This window comes from Cucurbita maxima, unplaced genomic scaffold (genome assembly GCF_002738345.1).
Source record: "Cucurbita maxima cultivar Rimu unplaced genomic scaffold, Cmax_1.0 Cma_Scf00085, whole genome shotgun sequence".
NCBI classification, from domain to species: Eukaryota; Viridiplantae; Streptophyta; class Magnoliopsida; order Cucurbitales; family Cucurbitaceae; genus Cucurbita; species Cucurbita maxima.
In genome coordinates, this window is record NW_019272101.1 from 58,743 (window position 1) to 76,520 (window position 17,778).

The 17,778-nt window shown below is 34.2% G+C and overlaps 1 protein-coding gene across 1 annotated transcript; it reads right to left on the minus strand.

Moving 5' to 3' along the window:
- Positions 1 to 1,148: 1,148 nt before the first annotated feature.
- LOC111472750 (brefeldin A-inhibited guanine nucleotide-exchange protein 5-like) lies at positions 1,149 to 16,088 on the minus strand. Its single transcript, XM_023118394.1, is given in 36 exon segments — positions 1,149 to 1,600; positions 2,239 to 2,334; positions 2,720 to 3,053; positions 3,135 to 3,271; positions 3,506 to 3,511; positions 3,514 to 3,558; positions 4,944 to 5,050; positions 5,118 to 5,180; positions 5,299 to 5,555; positions 6,208 to 6,374; positions 6,512 to 6,868; positions 7,014 to 7,162; positions 7,259 to 7,382; positions 7,489 to 7,728; positions 8,312 to 8,739; positions 8,828 to 9,314; positions 9,372 to 9,501; positions 9,613 to 9,797; positions 9,897 to 10,007; positions 10,152 to 10,352; positions 10,456 to 10,554; positions 10,650 to 10,746; positions 10,845 to 10,933; positions 11,042 to 11,095; positions 11,184 to 11,306; positions 12,263 to 12,331; positions 12,414 to 12,483; positions 12,580 to 12,638; positions 12,771 to 12,965; positions 13,078 to 13,162; positions 13,246 to 13,303; positions 14,421 to 14,479; positions 14,563 to 14,684; positions 14,818 to 15,040; positions 15,290 to 15,371; positions 15,691 to 16,088. Coding segments are annotated over 36 exon segments (5,277 nt in total). The 5' UTR covers positions 15,797 to 16,088; the 3' UTR covers positions 1,149 to 1,537.
- Between the last annotated feature and the right edge of the window lie 1,690 nt (positions 16,089 to 17,778).

Consider the following 17,778-nt stretch of genomic DNA (forward strand, 5'->3'; position numbering starts at 1 on the left):
TCTCTTATATATATATATATATATGGCGATGGAATCAGTTGAACAAAGGGAAGGTTCTAGGACAATTTCTCTTATATATATATATATATACACGTGACTGGACAGGAAGCCTTTGTTTTCTTCGTTCTTCTTCGATTTCTGTGTCTCAGTTTGTTTCGGCTTATATCCATTATCCACGTGGGTTTCTTCACTACTGCCAAAACTCGTAGCGCTGAAGCGTTGATTGATGTTAAGCTCATTCAATTTCTTCTCAATTTTTTTTTTTTTTTTATCAAAATTATTTTTCTAATTTCAATAATTCTCTAAAATTATTTTTTTAAATGTACATTTTTAAAAAATGGTCATTTATTAATTCTTTTGTTAATGTCTTTAAATATTTTTAGAAAAATAAAAAACTATAGAAATTCTGGATCAATCTTTTCATGTCTCTCCTAAAGACATTCGGGTTGGAATTAAAAAAAAAAAAAAGTGAAAAGACTTGCTTACAATTTTAGTAAACAAATTATATTTTAAATATCTTGTGTCTTATTTAATTACATATTAATCGAAATAATTGTAGCAATACAACTAAAAATCCTTGTAGATGACGAACCTAAGCCTATTAGAAATTTTTTTGACGCATTTTAAAGTGGGAGAGGGAACAAAACAAGTGTGTGAAAAGTTATTCACGCATTTTAAAATTAAGAGGATGATAACGATATATAACAGGCAAAAACAGATAATATTTGTTAGTGTGTACTTGAGTCATTATAAAAGATATTATAGTCAAACACTAGACGGTGTGCCAACATAGATACTAGGCCCCACGAGAGTAGTTCACATAATGAGATAAAACAAATAATATATGCTAACAATAAGCTTGAATTTTTTTAGCGAAACTAAAAGAAAAAGTCCAAAAATAGTTATAAAAGCTAGGTTAACATACTTGAGTGTGGATAACATATCACTCAAGTAAACTTCAAAAGTCTAAATTTAACTTGAAAAGAGCCGAATATAAAGTCTTTTATCTTAAAATCATCTTAAAGTCACCCTTCAATCATCTTAAAATCAACCCGTTATTGCTAATAAAATTTACTAATTTAGTCAGATTCGAACTCGAACTCCTGACCTCTTCGTCGATGATAGTTTATGTCCATGGACCTGATACCTAACAAAAGCTTTGCACTCAAATTAGACGAGTATTAATATGAATAATTACAGGTCACTAAAATCAATGCTTTAATAATCAAGTAATCAATTCAAATCTCAAAATTGGGGAGATGAATAATTTCTGAAATCTTACCCCCAATTAATTTAACCACGCAGTAAAACCAGGGAGGCAGTACAATTTCCCTTCATCCACGTTAAAATATGTTGCTGTTTGCCTCCTTTTACAGTGGTTAACTTCTACTTTAACCCTCTTCTTGCAGTTCCTACTAGAACTCAAACTTTGAGGAACATGAAATATATGGCGGATATAGGTGCAAGCTTGGTTCTATGTAAGAATGCTTAAACAGAGCACTTCTTGAGAGATTTGAGAACAAATGATGTTTTGAAATTATGGCACAAGTGCTTTCAATTGTATCTTGAAGAGTTCACCAAGAGCTCCACGAATATCGATCTGAACAAACCGAGCAAAAACTTATCAGAAAAGAAATATCCCTCTAATGTTCTCTCATTTATTATCGACTCGGTCAAAGTCAACTATTAACGGTCAACAATCCAACCAATATTGAAAGGAAACTATGAAAAAATTATAGCGGTCATAAAAAAATTAACGGTCAACAATCCAACCAATATTGAAAGGAAACTATGAAAAAATTATAGCGGTCATAAAAAATGGTCTAAAGAGCCAGTAAAAGTGATGGGAACAAAATGATCCAGCCAAATACAGATTGAGATGAAGAATCCTAGAACAAAATGATCTAAGCCAGAATGATCATTGCACCGATTAGAATGAACGATTCATAAATATAAAGAACAAAATACAAAAAGAGTTTGAACCCGGTAAAGAGTTCGAACTCTATCGGACTCCTTTTTTTTTTTTTTTTTTGTTAAAAACCGAGCTTTCATTGTGAAAAATGAAAGAATGTGTTAAAAAGGAATATAACGACGATTATCCACAATGTGAACGTTGCACACGAAGGAATATAACAAGCTCGGCTTTTTGGGTAAGAAACCGAGCTTTCAATGCGAATGTAGCAAAGAAAATAACAAGTATCACTGAGAATATTAAACTTTTTGCAGGAGAATGAATACCTGGTCACAGCAGACAAGTTTTGTAAGCAAAGGATAAAACTCTCTCAGGTGTCTTCTGAATATCTGACTGTTCATAAAGCACATGCCTTTGATAACCTGAATGGAAAAGATTGAGACAATTATTCCCAAACTATGCATTTCATTTTGGTAGAAAGAACAAACAGTATCAATAAAAGATTGAGACAATTATTCCCAAACTATGCATTTCATTTTGGTAGAAAGAACAAACAGTATCAATCATAAAAGAAGAAACGATACAATTCTACTATCATAATTATTGTAACGGTCCAAATCCACAACTAGCAAATATTGTCTTCTATGGACTTTCCCTTTCGGGCTTACTTTCAAGGTTTTTAAAAGGCGTCTACTAAGGAGAGGTTTCCACACCTTTATAAAGAATGTTTCGGTCTCCTCCCCAACCAATGTGGGATCTCACATTTATGTAGTACATTTAAACGTAAAATGGCCAATTGATTGATACCTTAACAATCACGGGAGAACGTAACTCCAAAACTTGATGAACATCCATGTGCGTGGCTTCCCCTACAGAGGATTGCAGGTCCGATGCCTCCCTAAGAGTGTGTTCGCAGAACGATACTAGCCTGCTTTCAGCTACTCCGTCTACATCGTTTACTGCACTAGAATCTGGGGCGGAAGTTAAACCATCGTTGGCTGATTCAGTCTTAACCTCCAGTTTATCGACCGTTTTTTCTTGTCCTGCTTCGATTGTATTGATTCCTGAAGTTGCTTTAAGTAAGATGTCGAGATAAATTGAAGTTCCAGCTAACTCCTGACGCAAAAGATTCAGTGGAGGCCTGTTTAAGAAAGAACTAAATCATCTTTCAATACAAAAAAAATAGATACTTTTAGGGAAAAGCGTAGATTTATCTGTGTACCTCTCATTAGGAATGTGATGCATGCGCTGTCTGAGATTGTTGTATGAGTTATATGTAGCAGAAAATTCCAGCAAAGATAACAAAATGTCCATAATGGCTATCTTTTGTGGTGCATTCAGCTTGACCCAATATTTTTTCTGCAAGAATGCATCAGCATTATCATGCAAAAATGAACACTTAACAATACAATCCTTTTTTTTTTTGTTGTATGTCTTTGTATATTCCTTCCTCTTTATACCGTTGGTCCACACCACATTAAGTGTAAATTTCCAAACTTCATCACTTTATAACCAGCAGGAGACAAAGGATATATATATAAAATGAATGAAATTCCATTCCCAAAAGAGCATATAAATGAATCAACTTCAAACCTGAATTCCGTCAAATCGTCTTTCACCTCAGGATCCACAGTGTCAGGAGGAAGCTACAATGGAGTTATGTAAACATGTAAACAAATGCAATAACACACAAGAGATGGGTCTTCAGGCGTCTGTGTTTAGATTCTGCTGGGACTTTCAAATGTTTAAACTAGAAAAAAGAAGGTATAAAATACATATTGAATAAAATGATCGAGAACACGGAAATCAAGCTACAATACAGATTAACCTAGAAGAATAACAAGTCCTTGATTGATTAAGCATGGGGCAGTAACTTGAGCAGAGATCGTAGCTAGCGAAATTACGAGGAAATGTTGATCCCCAAACTTTAAGGAAACTGAAGAAGACAATTGGTGTTCTGTAATGGAGGGGACATCAAACTTGACAGATTATTTTCCTTATCACCTCTCAGTTTTAAGACGAACACCATTGCATAAGAAAACTCAAGCCAAATCATTACACTGGATCCCAGTACCTCAATCATTAGAAATTTTTATGAAGGTTAACTAGGTATCATTAGTAAATTACTTCTGCTTGTTCCGCTTGTTCAATCATATAATGATCAAAGTCATTATTTGATAAATGATTATTGAGTCTTACTCAATAGAATTTGGTCGATTCTTTTGTTTGTCGTAAGGTGGAGAACTAAATCAAGAATACTCTCTTTTGGCATCAATCAAATTGCTCTTCAAGCTCAGGATTCTATTTAATCATCAATTCAATCACCGTTCTAGCATCATATTGAGAATTCAAGTACTGTATGCATCAATAGTCCAAGCCTTTGTAGAAACTGCCCATTGTAATGAACTTACAAATTCAAGCCTTTGTAGAAACTACCCATAATAATGAACTTGCAAAACAAATTTGTTTATCGTAAAGAGATTCATCAACAGTCCAATCCTTGGTAGGAATTGCCGTAACAATGAACATGCAAAACGTATAGAGATTCATTGTTCTTGACCTTGTTTCACCTCAATTGTTCTTAAAATAAGTAAAAAAAAATTCTTAGTTCATTTCCGTCCTTTTTTTCTTTCAATAGCCAAATTTCATGGGGAAAAAGAGAAAGAAATGTACAAAGGAAAGTCGATTAGAAGCTTTTGTAGAGTTATTATATTATTATAATTGTAATTTTGTAAATTACAAAGGAAAGTCGATTAGAAGCTTTTGTAGAGTTATTATATTATTATAATTGTAATTTTGTAAATTTATTAGTTTTGTTGTCCTTTTTTTTTACCTTCTCCTACTTAGGTTGACCTCGACACTTTATGTGTATCTCTTTAGTGAATCAAATAGAGTATTATGATTGTCTCGAACATTTAGCATTAGCAGTTTCAAAACAAGAAGATTATGAACAATCCTATCCAACATATGCGATAAGGTAAATTACAAACAAGTCATAAACAACTTCAAGAAATATATTCAAGTACAATACCTTTATTGGAGAAGATGGCACAGAGGCATCTGATGCAACTCCCTTAGTTTTTGAAGTAAGACTCCTAACAAAAATATTGTCCATCATATTGCCCATAATTCTTTGGCCTATTGTTTGACTCCGCTGTAGACTTCCAGCTTCAGCAGCTCTTGTTGACGGTGATGGAAGGCCTACATATTGTTTGACTCCGCTGTAGACTTCCAGCTTCAGCAGCTCTTGTTGACGGTGATGGAAGGCCTACAATACAAAGAATTTCATCCCTTTTACACAATTTAAAATGGTCAAGCCTATGAACTTTATGCAAGTGAAAATGAAATCAAAGGGACATGGCTCGTGAGTTATCTAAAAGAATGACCTTCAGCAGACTCATCCGAGGTAATCTGTATCCCAGACTCGTTGATGGTATTCCGAGTATTGATTTCTGCAACCCTTGGTGATGGTAGTGGAGATACCTTTCTGTGGTCACCGACATCAAAGTGAAGGTTCTTTGCTTCTAGTGGACTAACCGACTTCAAGGAAGTACCACCAACAATATTCACCTCATCATGGCTTGGGTTCTCAAAACCCAAAGCATTTAGTAATTCAAGTGGTTGTGTTGTGTATGAAGCATCTCTGAGAAATGACAGAAACATAAGCAATAGAATGGACATTTGCAAGGATAATAGTAATATTCACCTTTACATATTCAGTTCCGGAACGCAATATTTCCTTTTATGTACAAATGAAGAGGGAAGTGTAAAAAAAAATTTACAAGGTTCTCAAAATATTTGAAATCTCTTTTGGCCTAAAGATAAATTGTGAAAAGAATGAAATCTACTGCATAAATATACCTTTTGTCTTGTATATATATATATTTTTTTCCCTTCTTTTTTTCCTTTTTTTTTTTTTTTTGTAAAAAACAATTTCTTTAAAGTATGAAATTACATAAACTAGAAAATTTGAAAAAATTCTCCCTAGAAATTTTCATAGCTATTTCGCATCAAATTATTGGGAAGGCAAAAAAATGGTGGAAAGCGTATGAATTAGCAAAATGTCATACAACTTTTAGGGTTTGCATTGACTGGAGTTCATCAGCTAAACTTTATTTGTAATCAACACATGTAAAAAAATTATTTGGGGTTTAGCTTTCTTCTTTTTACTTCATTTTTGTTACCTTTTGGCCCTTTCACTAAATCGTAACTTTCGGTTTTTTACTTATTTACCTAGCAATGAGAAGGTTATTTCATGTTTATAAAAAAAAAGGACAAAGAGAAGTAATGCTCACCTTATACTTTTTAATAACGTGTCCCAGTCATCCTCGCTAAATTGGTGTCCACCAACTTCAATTAGGTGCACCAGAGCACCCAAAGCCAATGAAACCACTGATTGTTCCGGCTGCTTTGCACAATCTAATAGCAAGCTCAACAGTGGAGGTAGCATAAAGCACACCTCCTAAACAAGGAAATAATAACTATCAATTCAAAAAGGTTTACAGAAAAACTTAACTACAATTAATTGAACAGCATAATTTAGAGTTAGGCTAATCAACAATGGGGGGCAGGGGATGAGAAAAGGACCAAAATTAATACCTTGTAAAATGTATTGAAGAGATTGCAAAGCAATTGAATCGAGTGAATACTTGTTTCGCGAAGCCACTCGTCACTGCTAGAGTTCAAGCTTTCCTTCCCAACATGTCTCAAATGATGAAAAATTGGAAACAAGACATGATGAAAAATGTTCTCCCAAAACGACGTTGAGAACTTGGCACCTCTCTCGTTGAGCAAGTCAAACAAAACTTCCAGTGCACAACTTCTGACCTCTGGTCTTGGGTCTGACGTCAAATCTGATAACCCAGCAAGCATTGGGAACCAATAGTGCTCAGTCATATCAATTGCTGGATCAGTACTATCATGGATCGGCTTCAAAGCACCACCAGGTATAAGGCCCTGTGCAGTTGAGAAATTGACTTGAATAGAGGAATTATTGAATAACCCAAAACTGAGTATCATCAGCATAGTCATCACAAGGTTTTATTACTATCAATACCTCCAAAATATACTACAAATCAAACTACAAGGGAGGACAACAAACCTCTGCCAATCGATCCTCACATATACGTAGGAGTGCGATAGCTTTCAAGCTTATACGATGGAAACTTTTGTTATTGGCAAACCTTATAAGACAGTTGACACAGTCCATAAAACAATCCCCAACTACCTGATCGAAGTGCTCCAATATAACTGCAAATCTCGACGACATTAGATATTCAAATTTTGAGGAGTTAATATGCCAAAAGATAAGTGTCTGTCAACAGAGAACAGAAACAAAATGCTTACCCTGTTCAACATTTTCAAAGGCACTTTCAACAATTATCTCAGATTCATCATCAGCAGAAGCTGTGAAAATCATAAAAACACTTCGCCATCCAGACTTTATGTTACCAACTTTTGATTTTATCATCTGTAAAGAACAAGAATCTAATAAATGTGCTAGAAACCTCCCGTCGAATCAAATATAAAAAAGTGGTTTTTACAAGTTTTCTATAAAAGTAAATTGTTTGACGTACTTGAACTATACAGTCAACAATGAGGCTCCTTATAGATTCACTTTGACTGTTCCGCATGAGAATAACGAATGGCTTAAGTATGTCATTTTGGAATGTGAAGTTGGCAAGTTCAGCTCTCTCCAAGTACTTCATACCAAGCTGCCTCAGAGAATCTATAGCATACATTGAAATCTTCTCATCGTGATGGCTCCCGGCAGCAATAAAGTGATTTGACAAGACAGACCATATCCTAGCCCAAACCTGGCAGATGCACAAGTAGAAAATTCAGACATTAAGAACTAAGAAAATGTATAAAAGTAATAGATACATGACCAAATCCTATATAAGCTTTTCTTATCATGAATAAACAGAAATCTATTAGGCCATAGTCTACGCTGCAAACCTTTCAAGAAGAATCAAATACTGAAATTGTTCCTTTCTAAAAAAAATTCAGTCCCTATGCAGTCCAAAGAAAGATTAGGGTGGTAATAAAGACACACCCCTCGCCTCGAGGATCTTAGTGTTTTGACAGAAGAAAAAGAATATTATATGCAAGAAATTGGACGTGCATAACCGTTTAAGTTAGAGAGACCCTACAGCCACCACTCATATAAAAATTCTTTTATCATCACAATTGATTCAAGATCACAAATAACATACCAGAACATCCTGGAGAAAATCCTATCACTATTCTAAGATTAGATAAACATTTGGCCCGTTTACTTAAGTCAACTAAATTAGTGAATAGTTCATTAGACTAGAATGACATGATGACCCAAAACGTTTGCAGATAGATATTCTTATTCAAGTTGTCAATAAACAAATTGTTTCTAACTCATCATACCAATCGTATACGAGCCATATTATAATAGCTTATCTCAACAAGCTTTTGCAAGCTGAAAACACGTGCAGGAGTTTGTTTCAGTTCTTCAGCAGAGACACCACATAGAGCAGTGAAAAACTCCACAACAGAGTCACTGGGAAGTCTGACACTGTTCACAAATACTTGATCTGCAGGCTTCCCAGCCAACTCTCTTAGGGATTGAACAACAGCATCTCTGGAGATTTGATTTGATCCATACATGACAGTTGCCGCAATGGAAGGAGTTGACGTGATGTATTCAAGACGAGATGCACACTCTAAAACTGCATTCCAAGTGTCTTGAAGGGATTCTGTCTCTAAATCACACAGATCTAATAGCGTGCGTAAGGCTTCTACATTTTTACTACGCATCTCCTTCGGCGCATGCAAGAAAGTAAACCTGGCAAAAGGAAGTGTAAGGTTATATTTTCACAATTCAAATTAGAAATAGTAATAATTAAAAAAAAAAAAAAAAAAAAAAAAAAAAAAAAAAAAAAAAAAAAAGAANTGCATAGCGCATGGTATCCATTCCAAGAACATAGGTAATATGTATACCAGCTCTAAACCCTTCCATACAAAGAACAACCCTAGGTTTATTATCACCTTCCTCCATAGTAACAGAAAAAGTAGCAAGTAAAGGCCATCCTACAGCCTCAACCATAGGCCTTACAAGCTCAATTCTCTGCGAGGTATAAAAAACTCCTCTTTTTGCTCCTTGATTGCGGAATATAACTTGTGTTTGCTTAATAATAGCCTCACTCTCAGATTTGGCATCAGTAGAGGACTTTCTTTTTGGAAGAGCCAAGTTAAGAATACTCACAAGACCTCCCCTCTCTTCACCCTCTCTGCGGCTTTTTGCTTTGTCACTGGTGTCATCTTTCATTTTGATCTCTTCCTTAACTATAGAATCATATATCTCTTCCAGGAGTTCTGTAGGGGCACAATCTTCTGGATCATTCGTGACATTCATACGAACAAAATCAGGCTTCGACATCTTAGGCCACACCATAGGGTTATGAGCATTCGTGACATTCATACGAACAAAATCAGGCTTCGACATCTTAGGCCACACCATAGGGTTATGAGCATCGGTGTTCAACATGATCACTGCATAAGCTAGAACATATGCAGTGTCTGCATTCTTGAAAAGGCCTGGGTTGTCAGCACAATATCTGTCATGGATACAACACAAACACATATCATTAGCTACCATTAGAAAATGAAGAAGAGAATCATCTCAGCAAAAGGAAAACAAATGGGGAATCTGACGCAATCTATAATACCGTTCAGCAAATTTTTCCATGATGCGATCTATTTTTTGAGCTTCCCCAGGAAGTCGAAAACCTTTGAGAAATTCACGAATTGCAGCATCAAACTTCATGCCTGAAAATTTCATGCAATCTACATATGCATGCATGACTGCGATAGGAAACTCTTCATGCTGACCCAGATATTCACCAATCATAGTCTGTAAATCACAAGTGTCAAATGTCAATGTTAAGCCATTTAATTAGAGAAATGTCAATCAACATTGTAACCAAACGTTCTTGGAAGATTGAGAGTCTACCTTGTCCAAACTAGGAGTATTTTGAAGAAACTGGGCAACTGAAGATGGTGTATTCGCCACCAACTTATTTGCAATCAGATATTCAACACCCTTTACAGGTTTCCTATTGAACTGTATTTGATAAAAACTACAAATTACGAACTAAAATATGTTCATAACATTAAAAAAATCAGAAATTTTGTACTCAGCCAACAGTAGGATTTTAAAAAAATTATATGTTTACAACTATAGAAGTCTAAGTTAAATGTCAATCACCTCAGAAATGACAGCTTCCACCGTGGACTTGTGAGCTTTTGCCTTCTCAAAATTTCCCGTCACATCTTCCCTGCTCTTGATCTCAAGATTTTCATTGCCTGAAGGCTCTTCTTCTGACGAATGAATGCTTAAACTCAGCTTTTCTGAATGAAGACGTGACTTCTCCCAGTCAACTAATGATTTGAGCACATTCACAAGACACTGGTATGGTAAAGAAAAAAATAAAGGTTATCACCCGGTTAGTAATCATGCAAAATGAAGCACAAATATAGCAAGATCGAAGAATGGGCAGTATAAGACCCACTTGAAGTGATGATCCTTTAATTGAAGTTGTCTGAGATACGGCGGCCAAATTTGGATCAGCATTTTGGGTGCCTTGAGAAATTCTAGATAAAGTGGTTACCTACATAACAGAAGGAAAGAAAGAATAAGCACAGACCAACATGTTTGACTCCAAATAAAATATTTAAAATTAAAATAAATTACCCAGGACCATACCGTGCGTTCAAACAAATTAGGAGCCTCAAGATCACAGTCATAGTTGACAAATATGTCAACAAGGATTTGGGGTTCCCTACATATTTTCTCAAGCATCCTGGAAACAGAAAGAAAAAAGGAATTGACAAATGAAATTCCAAAGAACAGAACAGCATAATTAAATTGGAACAACAAAATAGTCATTGAGAGTCATACTTCAGAACACTTAATTTTTGATTAACCGGAAAATCTGTTCCATCCAATGATCTCAGAACTATCAGGGGAAAGAAGATGCCAATTTCACCCTGAAAATGAAATGATCAATTTTGACTTCATCTATATAATTAAAAGAAACTTTTACAAACAATTTGTTTAAATTTTTAATTAAGCGTCAGGACAAAGAAGATACGTACTTTAAGACTATCCCTGAATCGCAACAAAAGCACAGAGAAAATTCCAGTTGCATACTGTCAGGAGAAATTCAAGATCAGAAAACAAATATCAGCTTGTTTCACTCGAATGAGATGGTAAATAATGATTGTTCAGTGTGCGCACCTGAAATATTAAAGGAGATTGAGAAACAGAAGCTCGTAATAAAGCATATGAAAGATATGCCTTCACGGAGTCAATAAAATGGTAGTCTTTTGTAAATGTCTGACTAACCCCTTCTAATAAACCCTGAAAGATCATATCATGTAGAGTGGGTGAGGGGGAAAAAGGACTTTCAGAATTCAAGCATGTTAAAAGATTCTTGTAATTCAAGTGCGGCAAACCTTTGGCATACACCAAGCGGTCCTTACAATGATTTTTCATAAAGTTGTGTACAGAAAAAAAATTGAAAAAATAATTTTTAACCAAAAAAAAAATGAAATATATTAACAAATAGAAATGTAATTTAAGATAAAAGGGTATGGATGCTATGACTGTATAACTTAAGTAATTAGAAAAAATAGTAAAATTCGATAAAATTACTAATATTGATAATTAATATTATTAATTTAACAATATGAATAGTGGTGTAACATTATTAGGTTAATAATGGCAAACTTTACAGAAAATAAATGTTTCTGCCCAGATGAGACCACTGTTCTAAAAAGTTTGTGAGATATTCTGGAGGTGTTTTTGACACAGTCAAGGCTCTCATTGAACCTCTCTAAAACCTCATTGATTGGAATTAATTTGAATGAGGTAGATGCTTCGGCGGCAAAGTTTCAGTTTCTGCTTCTTTTGAGGAATAAACCATTGCTGTTTCTTATCCAAAAACAAAAACAAGAAAATATCGAAGTAATGAAATCTAAACTAGAAAGACGTCAGAGCTGTGAACCTGTGGAATTATACCTAAACTAAAAAGAAAATAGAACTTTGCAAAATAGATCTTTCATTCAGAGAACCAAAAACTTCTTTTATATTTCTATATCAGAACAATCAATTGAGTTGAAAGGATAAAAGATCCAGCCATGGGCAAAATGATACTAAATACTACCAGCATACCAATCATCGTAAATAGCAGGTAATCTAAAAGGCTGAATTAATTTTCTGAACTGAAACCAAGTATTGGAAGACATCAGTGCTCTACTGTGTCATACACTACAGTATTTTTTATGCCAAACCATTGAGCAAGCTACATGATTTACCTGCAGAAGCTCAAGAGACAAAATGCGAGTCTTGGTGGTGACCTCATCAGTGTCCTCCTTCATTCCCATCTGTAACATAGCACTGCAGAATCAAATGAGAGGCTTAAAATGATAAACAAAACAATGCAGAGAGAATTCAGAGACAACCAACCTTGCAAAGGGTGCGAAATACCAGTAGAGCATCACGTTGAACAATGTTCACACTCTCCAGATCAATCCCTCTTGAAATGTAAATAACAAGAGTTTAGCAATCCAAGTATCATTCTCTATAATTACATTAGAATGACAGTCAATCTAAAACAGATTATAATATATACCGTGACATCTTTTTACCATCTTCAATATGAACAGCTTTGTCAAGCACGGCCTCTAAACCCTGTTCAACACAAGATCTTTGGTAATTCATAACAATACAAATTTCCTGGAACAAAAATCTGGTGAACAAAGGAAACAAGAAACTAATTGTTCACAAGATTCCGAACAAAACTTTCGGAAAAAGAATATGTACCTTAATATCAGCACCACCTGCAAGGTTTTGAAGTTCCTCTACTGATGCAAGGGATGTGTCTTTAACTGAATTAAGTGCATCTCCTAGTGTAGTCTCATTGCCATTTTCATCACTCACAGTATTTTCTTCATCTACCCCACTGGAAATTTCTGCTGAGATGGATTCTTTTGTCCCAGAGGAAGTAGATAAACTAACCTGAAAGTCCATCAAGTTTTCTGTCACTCGGTTTCCAATCAAGGTAGAAGAAACTTAATTTTGTCTCTCTCCTTGTCAAATTAAGTATTTATACAAGGTTTAAATTGCTTACCTGGTCAGTTTCCATTCTCCTAAATATTATGCTGATCATCTGAGTCAACATTGCCTTTGAAGTAGCTTGATTTATGGGACTTTTGCTATAGATAGAAGGAAATAATTCAACTTTCACTATTTTTTAAGTTGACAATAAGAGATCAAACAATGCCAAAACGCAAACTACCTATTGAGAGCAATGTTGTAGCAAACCCTTATTACTCCTAATAAAGGCTCCCCATGTACTGCATTTCAAGATGAGAATAAGTCGAAATTAGAAAACCTAAAACTTAGAAATAAAGGAGAAACAAGTATTGAGAACTACACAAGAAAAAATATAACTCGAGCATTTGAAGATTAGCCTACAGTTCAATCGTTCACTCCAGAAGGATGGTGAAACAAACAATAACAAATATTATCATAGCCATGTCTTTGAAGAAATTATTGATGAGCATATAATAATCCACTACATCAAAAACCATGGATCAAGCAAACACCATTTCATTGTCGAGAATCAAGATGATGAAATGAGATATGTCATCACGTTTGAAGGACTTTGGCCTAGAGTAGAGACATGTTTGAGCCTTGGGACTTAGCCTGGAGTAGAGGCAAGCTGGCTAGAGTCGTGAATGAAGGAAAATACCTAAGTTCAATAAGAAATTGCCAAAAACATTTGAAATTTGTCCCCATAGGTCAATACCTAAGTTCATGGACATACAATAAGAAATTGCCAAAAACATTTGAAATTTGTCCCCATAGGTCAATACCTAAGTTCATGGACATATATCCGGATCACCTAGCTTTGGAAAAGAATCCAAAATCATAAAGATTCTTGTTGTAGCTACTACGGAAAATGTTGTTATATAATATTTAGATGCTACCTAAATACATTAACATTTTCTTATAGGAAACAGAGGAATACATATATGAGAAAAGGCACAAAATAACAACCAAAGTAGCAGGCAGAGCTAACTCTAACCAAAGAACTACAGAGGAAAAATTTTCCCATCTCAAATAATCCTCTAATGGTTTAAAAAGTGCATTTTACAAGAGTCCCAACAAGTCGACTTTATGATAACTTAAATGCACCATCAAAGGCTTACGGTCTTCTGAAATAAGTCATAATTCTAATGAAACTTTTAACTTGGAAGAGAACCTCATAATTAAAACCTTACTTAAAGGCAAGATATTGCAAAAGAATGCAGATGAAAAACGATACAATCCCATTCATTAAAACCTTACTTAAAGGCAAGATATTGCAAAAGAATGCAGATGAAAAACGATACAATCCCATTCAACCCTAATCCAATTTTCAAAACATAATTAAGCAACAAACATAACCACCTATCTATAGCAATGTACCTCTGAACTTTGCAGATGCAACTGCAGTAAGAAGAACCTTCAAAACTTGCAAAATTGTACTGCACATCATCCATGCAAATAGTTGGTCATAAAAGAGCATAACAAAAGTGTGAAAATGTTAACCATGCGCAACGGCACATACCTATCAGGTGATGAATTGTCAATGCAACCGCAAATCATGTTCAAAATGTCAGTGAAAAGAGGGACATTTTTACCACCTTCTAAACCAGGATCGCCTTCTAAATGATTGTAAGCAATGAGTTTCTGTCAATTATACAATGAGAGATCTTAAGATAACATATACCGTATCTCATAAAAGATCGTTAGAAAATGTGGCGTTCCAAACAAACAATCGTCAATCAGAAGCTAATGTTTCATACTCAAATAAAAGACATACATGAAGACAATCCAAAGCAAGTTCTAGGACTTTCAAATTCTGTGTGTCAAATGCAAGGCGAAGTGGATTCAAAATAATCTCTGCGTCAGCTCCTTGCAAGACATGGCCAGCATTCGCTAACACAATTGATATATGTTCACGTGGAGCAACTTTACTGCCCTCGTTCTCAGCCTCCTGTGCCGTTTGTGCTATCGGAGACTCAACTGCTTCACCTCCAGTTTCACTATAACAACCATGATTTAGAAAGTTACCAGTCTGTCAAAGACTTCTTCTTTTCTCTTTCATAAAGGAACAATTAGTGACTTTAAACTCTTGGTGCAAGCCAATTAATAAATAATGAAACAATTGAAAAAACAAGGACCGCATATCCACTTTTTTTCAGATAAATCTTGTGCTCTGAAAATACTTGGAATGTTGAAATGAAATATACAAGCTAAATTACGAAGAACAAAGGAGATTCACGGAGAAACACCTGGTATCTCCAGCTGAAGTTTCCGGTTGGATTGTCTCCACAGGCGTGGAATGTTGACTCTGATTGACCTCTTTCGTACTATCTGAAAAGCGGTCGAGGGAATACATCAGTAAGGAAAATTTTCATGAAAATCATACAAATGCACATAACACCGAACAAAATTCTCAAACTCGACCGACTCCAAATGCGAGAAAAGATGCCAAATTTCCAATGGAGAACTAAGCAGTGCAATTGACCAATTGAAGAGTAAAATCAATGGAAACAGTACAAATAACAGTCCCAAACGCATTTCCAGGCAGAAGAAGAACGATTATTCAAAATATTTCGAGAGATTCAGAGGAAAAAACAGATAGATCCATAATGCGATCCTGCAAAATTCAAGAAACGAAAGAGAACGAGACCTAGAAATGCCTGGATAGCTTTCTGAAGGGCCGGGTACTTCTTGCCGCCAGAACATTCTTTAAGCATAGACTCGAAAGCCCGAGTAACAAAACCACCAGCAGCCATATCAATCACCAATAGCTTTCTCTTCCAATGGCGATGATCTCAGTCAGGTCAGGCTCAATTCAGACCGCACCAATCGAATCTATCAGGTCGATTTCCACTTCTGCAAGTCCGAACAGATCCAATACATCATAATTTCCCAAAATGAATGGTAAAAAAACGACAATTAAAAGATGTTCGAGCTAACAAATGCAATCAAAACACTGAAGAAACAGTACGAGAGAAGTAAAGGAGAGGCGTTGATAGATCTATCCAGCAAGTTTCAGGATCTCGGACCTGACTCCCAAACGAGCGAACAGAGCTTTAGCTGCGAAGCCAATTTTTCTTTGTTTTTTATTTTATTTTTTTTATTATTATTATTATTATTATTATTTTCTTAAAGCTTTTTTGTCCGCAGCTGACGAGTCAGCCGAGCCAGCATACCTATTTATTTTTACTTTCTTTTAATTTTTCTTTTGTTTCTAATATAATATTCTCTAAATATATATATATATATTTTTTAATATATATTTTTATTTATATACCCTAAACCTTAGACCATTATATTTTTATATATATATATATATACGTTTTGGGTTCTTCTAGTTAAATAAATATGAAGTAATATTATACATTTAACTTATACTCCACTAAATATCTTTATATATATTAGATAGTGTTTGGGTCGGTTTGGGCGCAAGGTTCAGGGTTGAGTCTTCCTGTTCCGTCTCATTAAAGGTGAAGCATAATTAATGAGTGTTTACATTGAACGACCCGATTAGAGTCCCCCACGTGACTAATTCACATTTGTTCGTCCTTGCATTGCTTATACATGGAGAAAGATTTATAAACACTGTAACCATTAGGGGGTGAGGTGATCAGTTAAAATCGACTGATAAAAGAATTATAATAAATAAGTTAAGGTCACGAACTTCATCCACATAAAATTTAATATCCTACTAGATAAACGACATGTCGAAGTATTTAAAAAATCGTTTCAAATATATGTAACCATTATTTTAGTCGATGTGTTTATTTCTTTAGTTGGATATTTTAAACTAAATTCTAAAAATTATAAAATAATAATAATAATTTTCCTATTTAATTTAACTAAAAATTTAATCTTGTTTTCAATGACCATACAAAAAAAATTTAAAAGTTAAAGAAAACAAAAATATCAACCGAGTTATAATTACTTTGTTGGACACAAACCAAATTAAAAATGGTCAATCCTATTTAAAAATATTTAATTAATTATTGTTAGAAAAAATAAAAAACATATTATTATCAATAAATCGTTTTAAAAAAATAATATATTAATTTTAAGTTATATTATATTTTCTGAAGCAAAAGTGATATAGATTATTCAAGAATCGAAGTCGAGTTGCTTTATAAAAAGAATATATCAATGAACTTCTATGAAATAGTTTCACGGGATTTAGTCAATTGTCTTGATTGTGGGATATCATTGAGAAATAGGAATCCGTGTTATCAAAGGATTTCCTGCGATTATTTTTCGTATGGAATGAATTTGATACCAAAAAAAAATCTATATACATCAGGAGATCCAATAGAAATCACGTTGAATAATAAATTCATACCATATAACATTAGCATAAAAATATATTTTTCTTTGAGTTAAAAACAAATTTGAAAAGATTAACTCATTTTACCATTCAACCATTTAAAAATTAAATTTAAATTTTATGGACTAATTAAAAATTAAATTCAAATGGCAAGGAGAAAAGTGTCCCATTTTTGAAAACTCTAATGATGAAATAAAAAAAGGTTAAATTCAAATGGCAAGGAGAAAAGTGTCCCATTTTTGAAAACTCTAATGATGAAATAAAAAAAGGTTCAAATTTCATATACCAAAAAGTGCATTTTACGCGACAAAAAAAAATTCAAACTAATCAAAATCAATCAAACTATGATCAGTAGCGATATTTCTAGAGATATGGAAGCATGACATCACTAGAATAACTCTTTATATCTCTACAAAACGA